Source organism: Meleagris gallopavo, chromosome 1, assembly GCF_000146605.3.
Source record: "Meleagris gallopavo isolate NT-WF06-2002-E0010 breed Aviagen turkey brand Nicholas breeding stock chromosome 1, Turkey_5.1, whole genome shotgun sequence".
In the NCBI taxonomy this organism is placed as follows: Eukaryota; Metazoa; Chordata; class Aves; order Galliformes; family Phasianidae; genus Meleagris; species Meleagris gallopavo.
The window spans coordinates 104,597,563-104,615,318 of NC_015011.2; the positions used below are offsets into that span (position 1 = coordinate 104,597,563).

General features: G+C 37.6%; 1 protein-coding gene across 1 annotated transcript in view; it reads left to right on the plus strand.

Annotated features, from left to right (window-relative positions):
* Positions 1-16,451, plus strand: part of TTC3 (tetratricopeptide repeat domain 3) — a 62,822-nt gene extending 46,371 nt beyond the window's left edge. The window contains 15 exon segments of the mRNA XM_031556852.1: positions 9-164; positions 1,070-1,964; positions 3,269-3,334; positions 3,938-4,087; positions 5,266-5,405; positions 6,954-7,022; positions 7,843-7,939; positions 8,863-8,963; positions 9,900-9,993; positions 10,556-10,654; positions 12,888-13,288; positions 13,736-13,853; positions 13,999-14,232; positions 14,438-14,527; positions 15,201-16,451. Of these exon segments, the coding sequence (XP_031412712.1) occupies positions 9-164; positions 1,070-1,964; positions 3,269-3,334; positions 3,938-4,087; positions 5,266-5,405; positions 6,954-7,022; positions 7,843-7,939; positions 8,863-8,963; positions 9,900-9,993; positions 10,556-10,654; positions 12,888-13,288; positions 13,736-13,853; positions 13,999-14,232; positions 14,438-14,527; positions 15,201-15,311 (2,821 nt within the window). The 3' untranslated portion in view covers positions 15,312-16,451.
* The last annotated feature ends 1,305 nt before the right edge of the window (positions 16,452-17,756 follow it).

The following is a 17,756-nucleotide window of genomic DNA, read 5'->3' on the forward strand; positions in this document are numbered from 1 at the left end:
TTTTATAGACTCTGTAGAGATTTTACATATTATGAACCGTGTATAATCCCAGAATATCTTCGGGGGCAACTAGAGGAATTTGAAGCTGTGTATGACATTTCAAACAGTAACAGCTATCAAAGACTGGATGCTAATCTAAATCAAACCTGTGAAAGTTTATATGAGTACGTATGCGTTTCTGTGGTTAGCAGTTTAAAAGTTTTACTATTTCAGCTTAAATGCATATAAATTCTGTATCTTTATGTTAGAGAATTAATGCTACAGTATTCCAAGAAATAACTTGTGGATGGAAGTAATCAGAATTAAGTATCTTTGATGCCTACTGTAGAACTGATTGATGATTACAAACACGAAAACTCCATAATTTTGGATGAGTGCAGAAAAATTGAGGCCTTGAACTCAAACTTGTGAATCTGCTTGTAAGGAATAAAGGAAGTCTGTCAAATGACAGGCTGCAGTTTAACTTTGAACCAGTGAGCAGGACAACATTTCTGACACCTGAAGGTGGAATTCAACTGTTCGTTTCATCAGTACTCATTGTAGACGTTTCTAAATGAGAAAATTATGGCATATAACAACATAGAAAATATATCTTGATGCAATTTACTAACAGCATATTTTATACGTACCTGTCATCTGATGGCAACAAACATATTTTCCTTAGACTTCACTTTCTTTTTTTGTTCCTTTCAATTCTCATTTAACTGGTATGTAGATTTCATGCAGTAACGTCTCACGTAAATAACAGGCTTTTTGGAGGCAGCAGTATTAGATGCAGCATCCTACTAAATAACATAATTGGATAAGGTCCAGAATTAAGTCCTGATGGTACATAAAGATATGTAGTATACTTTCAGGTGGTTGCAGGTTTCTGAGTAAGACGTGAAGAAGCACCAGTATTACAGACAATTTTTATGCTTAGATAGTACACCATCTTCCAAATGATAGTTCTTCAGTAGTGCTGAAGACTTATTGCTTTTTATTTTACTGTGTAAATACATGTGAAATAGAACTTGAGAATTGTATGAGAAATTGTTAACGAGCAATTACATCTTTTTCTTTTTTAAAGCTATTTCTCTCAAATATTGGAAGAGCATGGCCCGATGGAATTAAATAATAAGTTACTAGTTGGGGAATATGAACATTTCCCTGAAGAAGCTCGGAAGATTGTAGAAGATGAGGGTGGTTTGAAATCTTTTCTTCTGAAATCCCATCGTTTTGTTATGGTGGATAATTTTATTAGCTTAAGGCATGATGTTCTTATTAAAGAAAATAAAAACAGAGATGAGACTGAAAAGAATGAAGAAGGAAATTATATTGTCTGTGATGTGCAAGAAAATTATTTCCAGAACAAGATACAGTTAAATCCAGCTGCTAAGGAATTCAAACCACTGTCTTATCCTAAACAATCTCATATATCAACATCTACTGACATACCATTAGAAAGCTGTGAGACTCCACAATATTTGCCCTATTCTTTGCCTGCTTCGTGGCAATCAATGCTTAGTCAGGATATTGATCCTGTTGAGAATATGCCTTATTTGTCAAAAGTTTTATTTTATCAAGATATTCAGAATCAAAGCAGATTTTTGCCTCAGACTTCCTGGGGTTATCAGTGTGAAAGAACATCTCCAGTGACTTCTCCAGAGCCTCTCCTGTCAAATGGTGCCAAGCAACCTGGGTATATTTATGCTGATGGTGTCGCTCATCAGGATAATGATGAATTAGCAACTTCAGACAGAAAATATGTCAGCAGCAGCATTGTACCAGCTGAAATAGAAACATTCAGAGACCCGCCGTGCCTGGTGGAGAACTCCAGTAGCGCATTTTATGAAGAAAGTTTTGCTGTTGCAAATAGTACAAATGAAGCTGAATGTGATATACAGGTGATTAAGAAGGAAAAAGAAAGCAGAGGTATACCTGTAATGAAAAACAATCCACATACAAGGATGGTGGCTGTTCAGGTAAGAGATTAAAATGGAACGCTCTTTTAAAAGCTTGCAAGTGACAAAAGATGGTGTTGAAATCTTGTTTCTGCAGCTGTGGAAGGTGCAGCTCCTTTTGGGATGATTTCTTTATGACTTCCTGAAGGGTCAATTGTTTTATTGTGTTTCAAGAGCAATAATACTTCAAACTACCCAAATACAAGGGGTATTGTATAATAGTATTTAGTGTTCTCTAGTACTTTTTTTTTGTTACAGAATGCACTTTGTATGCACTTTGTGACAGGGTTCCAGTGTTACAGGTATGGCAGTTTCTTACATCCGTTCCTATGGTAGATTATCCAGCATGCTAGAAGAATGATTGTAGAGAAGTTCCTCATCTTAATTTGTTTCTTATTACTAAGGAAAGAATAACTTTTTATAGCTGTGAGACAGTCATCTCTTTTTTTTCCTTTTAAATTATGAAAGTGTTAACGTGTTTCATTGTTACCCTTATTTTTTTTTTCCCAGACTTGATTTGTTTGCACTTACTAACTTGAAATCTTTCCCAAGCAGTTCTGGCTTGGCAAATGAATTCAGTTACTTGGCTAGCAGGGCTTTTAAATTGGAATTTCTTTTTAGTTTTTGAGCGCATTTAACAAACTGTCAACAGAAGACAACAACAGTTTTCAATTTAGTGAATTCTGGTTAGCAGAGTTTGAAAGATCAGAATGCAACGGATATGTTTGTGGAAGTGTGCTATGGCAAAGCATTTGCCATTATTTGTCTGTGATTTTAATGGCATATTAATATTGTAACATAAACTGAATCTTCAGTATATTGCATGATTAAATTTTAAACTTCAATTCTTTCAGTAAGTCCTTAACGAGGGATGTTAGAAGAAAACAAGCACGAATTCCAAAGGTCATTGAGTTTAGTTGCTTTTGAGGAGTTGCATTTGTGTCATAGATCATGAGCAACAAAACACAGCTGCTCCGTGAGCAGCCAGACACTGGATTTGCCAGTCTTAAGAATACAAATAGTGAATGTGCCTAGATGGAGCACAGCTGTGTTTGAAGACTGTAAGAATTGTCCCCAGTATAATGCTTCAGTCAATTAAAATTGGGAAAGAGTAGGGGAAAAAAGTACTATTATATATAGCTTCAAGTCCATTTTGGGAATATATGCATAATTTCCTGTTACGTTGTAGGTTAACCTATTTCATAATGTAGTTAGATTCGTAAAATTGTTGGTTAGATATAAAAGCTCCAGAACAGAGCTGGCAGAGTAGTTGTATGTGTAAACAGGAGATTTTTCTAATCAGTTAATGATTGTTTGTATTCTAGGTGAATAATGAAGTAACTGATAGGGAAACTAATACTTTGCCTTTTCATCCATTTGAGAAGCAACAAGTAAGTTACCTGTATATTTATTTCTACATATTTCTCATGAAGAAGTTTAAAGGAGTGTCCAAGTTCATAGTAGCATGAAGATAAAGGCTCTCTGGAAATGCGATGTTCTAAAAGATACTTTTGATTCAGGGTTATTTTCTTTTGTTTGTGTTGGGCTGCAATCTGTAATGTCCTTACAAACTTCACTTAGGCCCATAAAAGGGAGGCTTTGGAGCTGTGTACTGTAGCCATTCAGATGTTGGACTATATTCTAGGGAAATTTCCTCTAAAAAAATCTTGAAGTTTGATTTAAGTTGGAAGATTTAGACTGAGACATCTCAGGCTGATAATAATGGCAACCTTACGTGTCTGTCAGAATAAGAAAATATGATCTTCAGGCTCTTCGTATTCCAGTCTTTTCAGACATGGATATTCATTTCTGTTATACTGATTTCTCTGTCCCAAAGAAACAAAAGCAAAACCACCACAAAACTCCCAAACAAAACAACAACAAAAACACACCAAAAAATGCTCGTCGTCTTGAATATCAGCTGACTGTCATGAGTGTTTGTGCTCTGTGCGTAGTAGATTCTGATTTACTTTCTATAACTAATTTATTTTCAGGGAGATATTCTACGTATGGAAAAAGAGCATCAAGTATTAAAAGAACAACTTAAAGAAGCACAGGAAAAATATGAACAATTACAAAACCGGAGCTCAGAGGAAATCAGTGTTTTAGAAGAGCTGATAAAGACGACTGTTCAAGAGAAAGGGGTAACACTTTTATCTATGCAACAGTGGGGTTAGCAAATATAAACTGCAGTGGCTGACAATATTGGTTGTGATGGGTCAACACTATTTTTTGAAACTTGAATGATGGTCCTCATAGCTTTGAAGTCTTACTCAGCAGATCTGAAAATTGTTGTGTATTGTCTTAAGAACACACTTAAATGAACATAGAAAATTGGTTGCATCCATCTAGTGGATAGGTACTGGTTCTTATTCTAAAGAATAAAAAAAGCACTGTGTTGTTGACACTTTCACTCTTCTTGAGGAGAAGGACTTTCAGTGTTTAATTTGTTAGGAAGTCTAACAGACTTGTTTCTTTGAAAATATCTGGGAGTAAGGGTAGTTTCCAGTAATCACCATCAGCTTGTTTGCACTTTGACTGGATTGATTTTATCGTTAAAGCTGAGTATGCTACAAAGTGTTCATTTGTCTGCATTTAAAGGGAGTTTTTCATTTAAATAAATCAGGTTAGCCAAAGCCATTCTTTCCATCTCCTCTCATTATTCTTTAATAAAAGAGATCATCTATTTTCACCCCCCTGCCATGGGCAGGGCTGCCCCCCACCAGCTCAGGCTGCCCAGGACCCCATCCAATCTGGCCTTGGGCACCTCTAGGGATGAGGCACCAGAGCTTCTCTGGGCAGCTGTGCCAGTGCCTCACCGCCCTCTGAAGAAAGAATTTCTTCCTAATACTGAATTTAAATTTCCAGTCTCTTAGTTTAAAGCCATTTTCCTTATCCTAACACTATGACCGTGGTAAAAAATCTCTCTCCATCTTTCCTATAAGCACTCTGTGTATTGAAAAGGTTGTAAGATCTCCCTGGAGCCTTCTCTTCTCCAGGCTGCACAAGCCAGCTGCCTTCAATCTTTCTCCATAGGAGAGGTGCTCCAGTCCTCTGGTCATCTTCGTGTCCTGCTCTTAACCCACTCCAACTTTTTCTTGAGCTGGGGGCCTCAGGCCTGGATGCAGTACTCCACGTGGGACCTCATAAGGGCAGAGTAGAGGGAGACAATCTTGTGCTAAATACCTGACCTAAAAGTAAATTGAGGCTGTCACTGTAAATTTCAGTGGCATTTCTTTTGATCATGTGTCAGCAATCTGCTCTAACTTGCATTTTAATAGAATACTGTTTGCAGAAATGTTTTCTTATTTTCTGCTTTTAGATATTTAAGAAAGAAGTGGAGTGGCTTCATCAAGCTTTAGAAATAAAAGTAAAAAAATGGCAACAGGAGAAAAAGGAAAATCAAGAGAACTTAAAAGCAATGAGGAACACAGCCAAAAAGCATGTGGATACCAATGATAGGTACCATTTTTGAACACAGAATTACATTATTGTCCTTTTGCTTGATTTTTTTTTCCCAAAAGCAGCAGTACATACAGCTGTTTCTAATAGACTGTGATAAATTTCATATTCACTGATTCTTTGATGTGTGCAGAATGAAAACTCCAAACTTCTTGCTCTGATAAGTAAGTTAAATGCAGCTTTTGGATTAGAGGTGCTGTCAGTTGGATATAGTTACTTAACCTAGTAAATACTAAATAGCCTAATAAATACTACTTCTTCACTATTTAGAATCTTCCAGTTTTCCAGCCTTCTTTAGATGTGCACTGCTTTGTTACTTTTCTCCTTCATGACTTAACATTGTTTCCTCACTGTGCTCTGCTTTTCCTGTATGATTGGTCTTAAATTTTCAATTCATTTCAGTTTTCTTGTCTTGATCCTCCTCAGTCAACCCGACTAAACTCTGATCTGCGTCTTTCTTTCACTCTTTTTATCTGTTCTGCCACTTGGCATATCTGAAGGTTATTTTGGGATGCACATTTCCTTCCTTTCTAGGCTTATTGTTTCTTTCTCAGCTTGAAGTAAAACTGCAAGAACCACATAGCTGCATGTATCTGTTCTGTTTTTTACCTGTTCTTGACCCTATAACAGAAGTCTTTAGAGCCTCCCATGGAACTTAGATAAGTAATATCTTACCACAGTCCTGTGTGCAGCAAACCCAGGTATTCCCCTGGCAGGTAGTTCTCCTGGCTCTGAAGGAATGTGAACCAGCTTCATTCAGCCTTCTACCACAGTCTCAGAAATCACACAGAATCATAAATTTGCTCGGGTTGGAACAGACCTTAAAGATCATCAGGTCCAACCATGACCTAACCATACTACCCTAACTCTAACAACCCTCTGCTAAATCACGTCCCTGAGCACCACATCCAAATGGGTTTTAAACACATCCAGGGATGGTGACTCAACCACCTCCCTGGGAAGCCTATTCCAGTGCTTAACAGTCCTTATTCTGTGTGATTTGATGTAGCTTTTCCCAAAACATTTTAAGCACTGCAGAAGTCTTAAGTAACTTTATCATTGGCTGTATAGCCAGGTAGAAGCTTTTTCATAGTAACTGTGTGTGTGAAATATGAATGTCTACTTTAGTTTTGGTGGTTTTTGTTTTTGTTTTTGTTTTTGGGTTTTTTTTGCAAATTCAGGTAAGCATTTACAACAGTTGCCAGATAACTGATGAAGCTGACTTAATTAGCAAGTTTGTCAATCCCTTCTGTGTTTTTAATATTCTGTCAGTTTTACAGACTTGAGAAGACTTCTGTCATAGAATACTATTGTATTATCTTTAATATGCATAGCTTGGGCCAAATCCTTCTTGAATAATTATCAGCTAGCACTTACATTGGTTACTTGCTTCTTAATTAGGAGTACATTTTAAGTGCACTTAGAGTATTAATGTATAAGATGTACAGATTGTCACTGCTGCATATTTGTCACTCTGGTTATAGAGGGACATGTATTTGCTAGAGAACATTTTCCAAAACAAGCTTAATGAATATTTGATTACTCTAGGTATTCAAGGACCATTGATGAGAAGGAGAAGCAGTATAATACATGTTTGAATACGTATCTTGAGACCAGGTAAAACTCTTGTACCTCTCAGCAATATTTATATTTTTCTATTGGCTTTTCGTTATTGGAGTTGTCAGTTTCACTCTGGGCGAAATATGAGAAAAAAAATAAGCACTTCAGCTTATATCTCTTATTCTCAGCTGGTTTATTTCTATTTACCATGAGTAAATATTATTTTCTTTTTGATATTCAGAATCATAGAATTATTAAGGTCGGAAAAGACCTCTAAGGTCACCTTGTCCAACCATCAGCCCATCCCTACCATGCCCACTGACCATGTCTCTCAGTGTCATATCTCCATGTTTCTTGAACACCTCCAGGAATGGTGGCTTTACAGTAATTAAAAGCTGTCTTTCCAAAATCGTGTCAGATATTTCCCTTGATAATATGATCCTTTATTTTAGAACCCCTTAGAATTTGGGTGCACTACATACATACTACATATCTAAATTTGTAGTTCTAAATATACATAGTTATCTAAACACTTCAAAAAAAGTTGCTGGAATTCAAGGTTTAATTTATAGATTCATTTTTAATATATGTGAACAGATTCAGAACAATAAAACTTAGATGACTGTAGTAGTCAAGCTCCTGTAAACTTATTACGTTGCACAGTGAAATTTAGTTCAGAAATCCCAAAGTTTATGTCCATCAAGCCAGCAGTACAGCTGCAAGAACGTCATAATATGCCAGACACAACATGTACATGAGTGCAGAGTAATTGTTCTGAGGAAGGGAGAAATAATAGCCATAGAAAACTTCTAAAATGTCATCAATTTTAAATACTGCTGTGTTATTCAATTTTTTTTAACCTTTTTTTGTTTTGCAGTAATAAATTTGCTAATGAGAAAGTAAAACTGGAAGAACTTATTAAGAAGAGTCAAGATGACTTCAAGGAGCATGAGAAAAGAGCTATTAAAGCAGAGGTACAAACAAAAAAGCCCTGAAACACTTCTGTTACAATCTGGATCACTTGCACTGATGGATGGGGAAGATGAGTGGTGAAGTCTTATTTAACAATTTCCCTTTAAATAGCACCTAAGACATTTTATGAGAATACATTAAAAGTTTTAATTGAATATTGACAACTGCTGTTCATTATGTTATCCTGCAGAATTTTGCAGGTCATCAGTATGTTATTATTGGCCAGTATTATAACTGTACAGAATTTGGGGCTTCTGGTATTGCCTTAAACAACATTTAGCTAATATTTCAGTTTCATACTTGGCCCTGTTATGAAGACATTTCATTAGTGAGTATTATAGGAAAATAGGATTTCCTCTGCAAAAATAAGTCATACTTAGGGAGTGTATGGCTACTTCATAATCCGACAGTCAGAATGCAATTTGGTTATTTCACTGAAAGGAAGAGTTTACTGATAAACATCAGTACTTTTGCCAAAATAGCATTTAATACGGGAAAGACTTCTAATACACCATATGACATACAATTCTTTCTTCGTAGAAAAGGTTTGAAAAGTTGTACCTGCAGTGAGATTTTATGCAAAGATTAGATTGTTGATCCATGTTTGTCTTCCACCGTACAGCATTTAAAAGGATGCATTAAACACTTAAAATGTATATATGTGTGTGTGTATACACAAACATGCATTTTTAAGTTGCAAATGGAAGGAACATCTCTGCACGCATTCTGCAGTCAGTTGAAATGAATATAACCTACTTAACTTCTCAGAGGCCTGCCAATGCCCTTGATTCTAATTTGGTGTTCTGTTGTGAGTGTATGTTGTACGCTGTATCATCAAACTGTTGTTTAAGAGGATACAGGCTTTATTCGTTGGTGTTAGCAATGCTTTTGTTGCACTTCTTTAAAAGCTGTTATTTTGTTACAGATATCAGTACTCAAAAACTGGAAAGAAAGTGAATTATGCAAACTGAATGGCATAGTTTCCAAAGCAGAAGCAAATCTCAAGATGTTGAAGTCACTAAGCAGGTATGGAGAGTTTACACTAGTAATTTCAGTACTACTTCTTGTTAAACAAAAGCAATTACTGGATGTTTAATCATGATCGTTTTAACTAGACGAGTCAGTTTTGCTCAGAAAGTGATGCTATCCTGAAATATCCACAGTCATTAAATGCAACTTTCCTGAAGCTGGTTTTCTATTTTGGGCTTAAATTACCAACATGTGAGCAGCAAACTTCTCTTCTAATTCTCTCATAGAAGATGAGGCTACTGGGAACGTTCCAGTTACTGCTATCCAGTAGCACTGGAAGAGGGCTGCAATGTAAATAAAAAAGTGATGAAACAAAACAGCTGGGCATTTGGCAAGAGTCAAGGAATTAATATTTTAAAAACATACGCTGTGTTCCATCTCCCTGTCTAGGTTGCCCCAAAATATTATTTTACATTTGAGGAGTCTACTTCTAAGATTGGATAGGATATAGGTGCAAGTAATTTAAGTGACGTTACTTAAAACAGCTATAAGTCTTTAACTGTGACTAAAGTTGTTAAAGTATGGTCATAAAAATGATTAAATAGTTCGGTTGGAGGGGACCAATCAAAGAGCTGTCAAAGTTAACCAGGAGTTAAAACTTGTTACTGAAGGCATTGTCCAAATGCCTCTTGATTACTGACAGACACGGGGCATCGGTCACCTCTCTTGGAAACCTGTCCCAGTGTTCAACCACCCTCACATAAAGAAATTTTTCCTAATGCCCACTCTGAACCTCCCATGGTACAGCTTTGTGCCATCATCAGTGTTGTTCCCTATCATCAGTGACCAAAGAGAAGAGCCTAGCACTTCCCTCTCTGCATCCTGTCCTCAGAAACCTGCTGAGAGGAACAGTTGCCTCTCAGCCTTCTTTTCTGCAAAGTAGACAAATTAATGGGAATGTTGGAGTTTAACTGAAAATTTTCATTATTTCAGCAGCTCAGCTTCATCACTTCCTGACTTAAAGTCACAGATTAATTATTGGGAAGTATTTATTTCAAATATAAAGAAACAAATGGAGAAAGTAAAGGTAAGTCTTAAGTTCTCTTAACTAGGGATAAGTTGAATTTTGGAAATTAAAACAGAATATATAACTTAATAATTTTGCATTCCTTTGCTAAAACACCAATGTCTTCCCCGCAGGCCAATCTGCGTTTCTTTTAATGATGAAAGAAAGTTTTGATTATAAGGCCTGATGATATGCTTAAGTTGCAATGAATATCTTCCGTTTTGGAAAGGCAAAATGCTTTCCTTTGCACACGTTGTTCAAGATTATTGAATTCCAGGTTGACAAGTCTGTCAGTTCTTTTGTATTTTTTGAACTTTAAAGTCCATGCAGCTTTTCAAAAAATGATAAAATTGGCTTTTAAAAAGGGAAGTTGTATGGAACATCTTGGCTAAGTTTTAAAAGCTAGATGTTTCACAAATATTTTCAGACATTAATGCAAGTACTTCCATAGAGATTAATGTTACTGTAGGAGATGGCAGTCTTCTTGTAGTCACGTGAAAGGCCTGCTGCCTTTTACTGTTTGAACTACCGGAAGAGCTTTATTTAATGCTGATTTGGAGAGGAATTTGTTTTCTTTCCTCAGGTTGGGTATGAAGAAAAAATTGAGAAGGTGAAAAATGGTGTTCGAAACTGCCTTACCAAAATAGAAGCTGTGGATCTTTCATCTCTTCCCAGTGTCTTAGTATGTATCTTACGTGTTATAGCAGTATGTTCCGAAATTCTGAAAAGAAATTCTGTAAGTTTGCATCAGCATGGCTGTCCCTTACAGAACATGTACATGGAGAACTTGAACAGATAGCCTTGAATTCAAAGCAGTATAGCCATTTATGGAAATTAATCTGCAATGGCTACATCCCAGATAAATGCTATTAAAAGCACTTTCTTATAGGTCAGCATTTCCACAAATGCTTTGCTCAAATCATGTCAGTCAGTTCCAAACAATGTGTGATAGTTTCTGGTGCCAGGAATAAAGTCAGTGTAAGTCAGTACTCGTTTAATTCCTTATCAGCATGGCTTGGGGAGATGCACGACCATGCTGAAGTAGTCAAGCTAGCTGCAGGGATGATGCCAGCAGCCTGACTGCTGCCGTTCACTGAAGTAAAATTGAAACCAGGACACAGAGCTGATGCCCAGTCATGAAGGCAAATAGCATGCGTGAGTTACTGCACCTTGGGATAGTTCGGAGAAAAGCAAAAAGGGTTCAGTCATCCTTTAAAATAGGGGAATTAAGTGCTAATAAAATGTATTCCTGGCACATGCAAAAATGAAATCCTCAAACACACCACAGATGCCACAAAAGAAACCTTCTTTAAAATATGTATTCTCTGCATAAAGTCATGTTTTTTTCTTTCCTTTGTTTTTGGTGTAATTTAGACCCAAGGCTTTGTTCCAAAACTGTAGTATACTATGGTTATCACTACAGTTTTTCTGGACTCATACTCTCTTAAATTTTCTGGCATACCTTTTGTTCCCCACTAAGGTTTAGGTCTCTCCTCCTTACTGGCACAGGACTCTTAAGAATTTGTAGATATTCTTAGTTATCCTCTTTAGGTTACCATCACTTTAGAAGTTTGGAAGTAGAGTGATTTTTGTTCCACTTGTTATGCATTTGGCACCTGCTTTTACTGTAGTGAGGGAGGAGTAACTTCTTAGAAAATGTATCTGTGGTTCTTTCAGTATCAGGGAGACCTTAAGAGGCAAATACTGAATCCAAATGAAAGAGGCTTGATAAAAATGGTCGCTGTCCTTGACTGCTTAATTTCATCTGTAATTCTTAGCATTTTTTAATAAAGTGGTATAAGAAACATAATTTGATAAACAAATCTGTAAGAATCAACAAAACTAAACCTAAAGCCATGTTCAAAAGAATGTGAAAATTTATGAATGTCCAAATCAGCCTGTTGTACTGGGTAGTGATTTAGGTCAGGTTATCTCTACGTATCTCTGTTGGCAAAGCTAGAAGTTGGTTATATGCAGATTGGAAAAAAAAAAAAAAATAAATAATAATAATAATAATAAAAATAGCACATTCTCAAGCAAATACTCAGTTGGCCTTTTTGTAGACTGTTGCTTTGTTCCAAAATGTACTCCCATTTGTTTCTTCTCATTTTAAGGAATCACAGAATGGCTGGGGTTGGAAGGAACCTCAAAGATCATCTAGTTCCAACCCCCTGCCATGAGCAGGGTCGCCAACCACTAAATCAGACACTAGATCTGGCTGCCCGTGGCCCCATCCAACCTGTCTTGTGCATGTTAGATGGCAGCCTTCTTGGAGCAGCCAAGTTCTGAAACAACGGGAGTAGTCATGGAATCACCAAGGGTGAAAAAGACCTACAGAATCATCCAGTCCAACTGTCCACATATCACCAAAAGTTCTCCCTAGTTCTTTCCATTTATGGAAGACAGTTGTTACTTCAAAGAGAAGTTTTATTGGATCACGTGAACTCCAAGGTTCTCGACATGGTGCCTTTAGCTGATGTTGTTTGTCTTTAAAGTAAATAAGTGAATAAATATTGCACTGGGTTATATATCGTTTATATTGCCAATTAAAAGCAGTAAATGTATTTTCAAATTGATGGCACTTGTGTTAAAGCAGTGATTCTCCCACCAACATCAAACTATATTTCAAAAACCACAGCTGACCAGCAGCATTCACTCCTTAGTAAACCCAAAATACATAAAAGTAGCACATTGAATGCTGCTCTTTTTAATCCTGCTTCAAGCCAGTTGTCTATGTGCAGTACAGAAGAAAGGGCACTTTTGTATGGTATTTTCACGTAGGCAGAAAAGTTCAGATATGACCTTCCAGTTCCTCATCGTGACCAAAACGTAGCGCAGTTCATGCTGCAAATGCTCAAGAGCTCTGCTCAGTTTATTTTAATTAGTTTTTCTTGTGGAATCTGTTTATTCTGTAGAGAACGCAAAGCAGACCTGCTGTCAGTGATCCAGCCCTTGTCCTGTACTCCTCTGCATCTGCACACCCTACTTTACTTCCTGCAGTTTCAAGCTCTGAAGATCAAGGTCCAACAACTGCTTCACTTAATACCCAGGCTGGAGTTAAGCCTGCAAATGCAAATTCTAAGGTTTGCTCTGCAAGTGATGGATCAGTGAAAACAAACTCCAAAGCTTGGACCGGATCATACGCTGATAAAGTTTCGCTAACTTCTATGTCGAAGGTTTCAGGAAGTAGTACTCAGAATATACAGCCAAACCAAACCCACCAAGATGATTCAGCTACACAGATGAAGCCCTCTTCAAACAACACATTTGAAAATATTATTGCTCATCTACAAACTATATTTCCAGGCTACAGCAGGTATTTTTTTAATGCGTGTAATGCTCTATTTGGTAACTGAAATTCTAAACTATCACGGATCAAGGTAGTAGAATAAGGATGGATAGATAGAACAAAAAGAATTGATTTCTTACCGAATACTCCTTTTTCACAAAAAAAATAATGTTATGTTTTTTCCCTTGTTCTCTGCGATACTCCTTATCAGAATTGACCTACAGTGTTGACTTAATGTTCTCAATTAGAGCTGCCAGCAAATAGAAGTAGCGTTATTTTATTTTAATGAATACAATAGCTAGATCCTAGTTGTTGAGAGGTGTTAGAAGTAGGTGCTGCTGCAGTTCTGTTGAGAGGTTAGGATCTTTTACAGGCTCTTCTGCTATGAGTCAGACATGGAAACTACAGTGTTTCCTAATATGCCTATAGTAGCTGTAGTGTTACCCATCAGTAATCATGTTATTTTTCTTTCAGTTCAGAGTTTACTAAGTTCATAAAAGATGTGCAAAGAAGAAGTGGGAATACATTAAGTTTGAGCTCCACTGAAATTCTAAGCAGAGTGACAGATCTCATTCTGGACCAGCAAAATGAGGTCTGTTGTAGTTGCTGCTATTTCTACTGTGCATCTCTGACAGTAGAAATAATGCAGCACAGTCTAAAAGAGAACATAAATTTCTCTTTGCTGTCAAGCTCTGAACTGTGAACTTGCTCAAAACTCTTATCCAATACCTGTCTAGGCATCAACTTCTGTAGGGAGAACTATGAAGTCAGCATCATCTGCTTCAGGAGGACAGATGGGAACTCAGAGTCAGGAAGCAGCTGCAGAAGGAAACGTTTCCAGCACACCCAAGGCAAGGCCTGCACACAAAAACGCCTCAAGTAAAAACATATTGCCATCTCAGCCAAATCTCCAGCCGTGGGGGAATGCTGGAGCAACACCGAAAGCTAAATGGAAAAAACTAGACTATATAGTAAGTTCTCCACTGCATTGTGAATTTCAAGTTATTACCATTTGCTTTTTTATGAGATGTGAAATAATCAAAGTATTACTAGACAAAAAATAATCAGGACTTCTTCATTTTGTGGACAAAAACTTAAGTAGAGAGTTTGATGATAAATTGTTGCTAACTTACTAATCACTTTTTGTTCAAATAATTTTTTTTTTTAAATGTATAGCCTTCCAGCGATGATCCGTGCACCATATGCCATGATGAGTTAAGCAGAGACTCATGTGAACTGGAATGTGGGCATCATTTTCACAGAGAAGTAAGGATTTTTCTTCTTACCACTTAAATCACTTAGTCAACATTTGCATCTAAGCGATACTAACTCACTGTTCAGTTATGCAGTTTTTTTACTTTTTAGAAGTTTCTCCCTCCCCTTTATCCTTCAGTATCTGAAGTTAGGAATGGCAGGATATTGTTTTCCTTTCCATAGTTTTTGCACCAAGACTTGCTATATGCAGTCTTACTGTTTTGGAAAGTTTCCAGTTTTAGATCTTAAATTCAGTCTGATGAGTTACCATCTTAGTTAAGCTTACTTTGAATTCAGAACAATCAAGTCTTGGTAATCAAATCATGGATTTCTGTTTGCAGCATCCTTAGAGTAGGGGCTGCTGCTATAAAGCTGCTTTTGCCACCTGATAGGAGCTGCAGATGTAACTTCATGTAGTAAGGAGGCAAAAAATTATACTGGAGTAACACAATACTTTTGTCATGACTTTTTCCCATTTTCATATTTGTTGCTCTTTTCACTCGCAAAATTGGTTGGTGAGCAGAACGTCAGAACTGGAGAATAGTTTTCTAACTGCAAATTTCATAACAAGCTGTACAAGGGGGTGGAAAATTGCTTACCTGTCAGAAACAATTAAGAAAGTCACGCTGAACTCTTTATACCAGACTGAGACTGTTTCCTCAACATAATCTTCCTGTTCTTGCAGTGCATTAGAAAATGGCTTAAGGAACATTCGAGCACCTGCCCTATCTGTCGCATCCACGTTCTGTTACCTGAAGACTTTCCTGAGCTCCCTGCACGCAACAAACATGCCTAAACCTTGTTTTATGATACTCAGTAAGATGTGGAGTGGCTGCAGATAAATAACCATCCCAACGTGGCGTGGAAACGTGATGCCTAAGAAGAGGTGGAACGCTGGTTTTAGTGGAAATGATAGCAGAATTTGTTCTAATGCAGTATTTAACAGTGAGCTGTAAGCCGCAGGTATTGCTGTGGCTCTTACTGAATGAAGACCAGCGTACTCCATAAATCTGTGCTTCTCCTGGTTGCTGCCTTAAGCGTGTGTACCTCACGTAGTTCTGAGGCCAGGACCACGCTGGTGGGGTTCTTGCATCAAGGATTGAAACTCCCCTATCTGTTTTTCTCAAAGGCTGGTTCTGTATGTGCACAGTGCCTCTAAAAAGAGGGGGTTTTCTTTAGAGCTGATACTACACTGAAAATAAATACAGGTGGGCCAAACAACAGACTAAAGAATTGGGAATAACCAAGCCATCACCTTCCCTGTATAAACAATTGCAGGATTCAAATCGGGTTTCTTTAGATCAGTATGAATATAGTTCATGTAATTGCAACTCTTTTCTCCATGTAAATCTGGAGCTGATAATTCAAATTGTTTAAATGATGACTCTTAGCTATACTTTGAAGCACTAAGTATTCTCGTGATTTTTTCTGTTCATATATCAATTTTAGAATACTGTGATTCAATTTTGTAATGTAAAAATATCTTAAATTTCTCTCCTTGATGAGCTAATTTGTTTAAATTGGCATTAAAGGATTTTTATTCTTGGCGAAGCAATATAATGCAGTTGTGTTCTGTGCACGAATGCCAATCTATCAGCAGTGTGGGGTACGTGGTACAACCAGCTGAAGGAGTGGCTGTCCTACTGCTTGAGAAGTCCAAGCGTGCCATGAGTGCCTTCTGCCTTGTAAAATTTGTTTCAGACAGCCAAAGATCCAGGGCTAGATAAGGTATGCCACATGGTGTAAACACCCTCAAAACATGGTGAGTCTGACCATTGTTTGGGCACAAGCCCTGTTCAACTATTTCAGGTTACGGGCTAACAGATCATTTGTTTCCCCAGTCAGTAAGTATAGAGCTGATGTTTCAAAGCATCTTTTGATAAGTCAGTATGTTCATTGGAACTTGGGTCAAAAATAAAATTACTACCGTAGCCTCTGTGGTGGTTCTTTTTGTGTAGTGTGTTTGTTGATTGTGAAGTCTTGATGCGTAAGGTACTATCTGCTAGAGGATGAGGTACTGTTCTGCACTGTGTTACACTGCTTGCATCCTTGTCAGCTTATGTTGTTCTCTCAGCGTGCAGGGAGAGTACAGGCAGAGCAGCCCCCACACATGCCACAGGTGACGGTGTTCTTAACCAGTACACAGCTTGACTTGAGGTGATAAGTTGGGTGTGAAAATGGGTAAAGCAGCACTGGCTGTTAATGTGGGGTTTTAGCATTGAACTGATATTTACATATGTATGTTCACACTTGCTACCGGCTGATCTTCTCCCTCACAGCACACAGCACAGATAGGATCTCAGGTTCCTTAGTAAGGTGGATGTGGTGTTTCTTTTATTTCCTTTTTCAGCATCTTTGCTCCTTTTCTCTTAACTCCTGAAAACCACAAGTTTTACTGACAGCCAGGGGTAAGTTATTCACATCTTTAAAAGGAGGCCTTAGAGTGGACAAAAATGAGGTCTAGTTTTATATGAGATTGTTTTGAAGGAGATGAGGCTTCTGAGACTCTAATGGTAAGTAAGTAAGTGCACATGAGATAGTTTATTTATTTCCAGACTGGGGCAAGGTAAAGCAGCCTTGCTCTGTGTTCAGGAGTCCTGACTCATTGCTGTACTAAATGTTGAATGATTATTCCGGTCGTGTTAGGATGCTGTTGATTTTTTTTTTATGCGTGGAAAGGTCGGGTACATGCTCCACAATAACAGTAGAAGTATCCATCTGTGAGAAGAGTCCAGTTTCTAATCCAGCTCTCAGTTGTCAGCAGTTTCTTGCAGTCTCACATTAGTCCTTGGCTTCCAGTCAGAGCTGCCTTTTAGAGAGGAAGAAAATCATAGAGAAACAGAAGCACTTCGTAGCAGATTTTTTTCAGATGTCTCTCCTGAATTCTCAAACTCTTTAACCATCAATACGACAGGAACAACGTGGTACAGGCAGAGGGGCAACCTAGTAGACTGCAGTTTAAGTTCTACTGCCGCGGATACAATGGCCAGGGGCAGGATCGATGCCAGTGCCTTTTCACGTAACTCTCGAATGTGTGAAGTGATGCTGCCGCTTTAGGTTTGAGCAGCAGGTGGCACTCCTGTAGACTAGAACCAGACTGAAGTCATCTCGGCTAGGACCAGGGGCTGGTGTTGAAATCACGCTGTACTTACTGTCCCTGATTTTAAAAAAAAAAAAGTGTTTTTCTAGTTAATGGGGAAGGGGCAGGAGAGGGGATAGAGAACAGCAAAGGTGTTTTTTT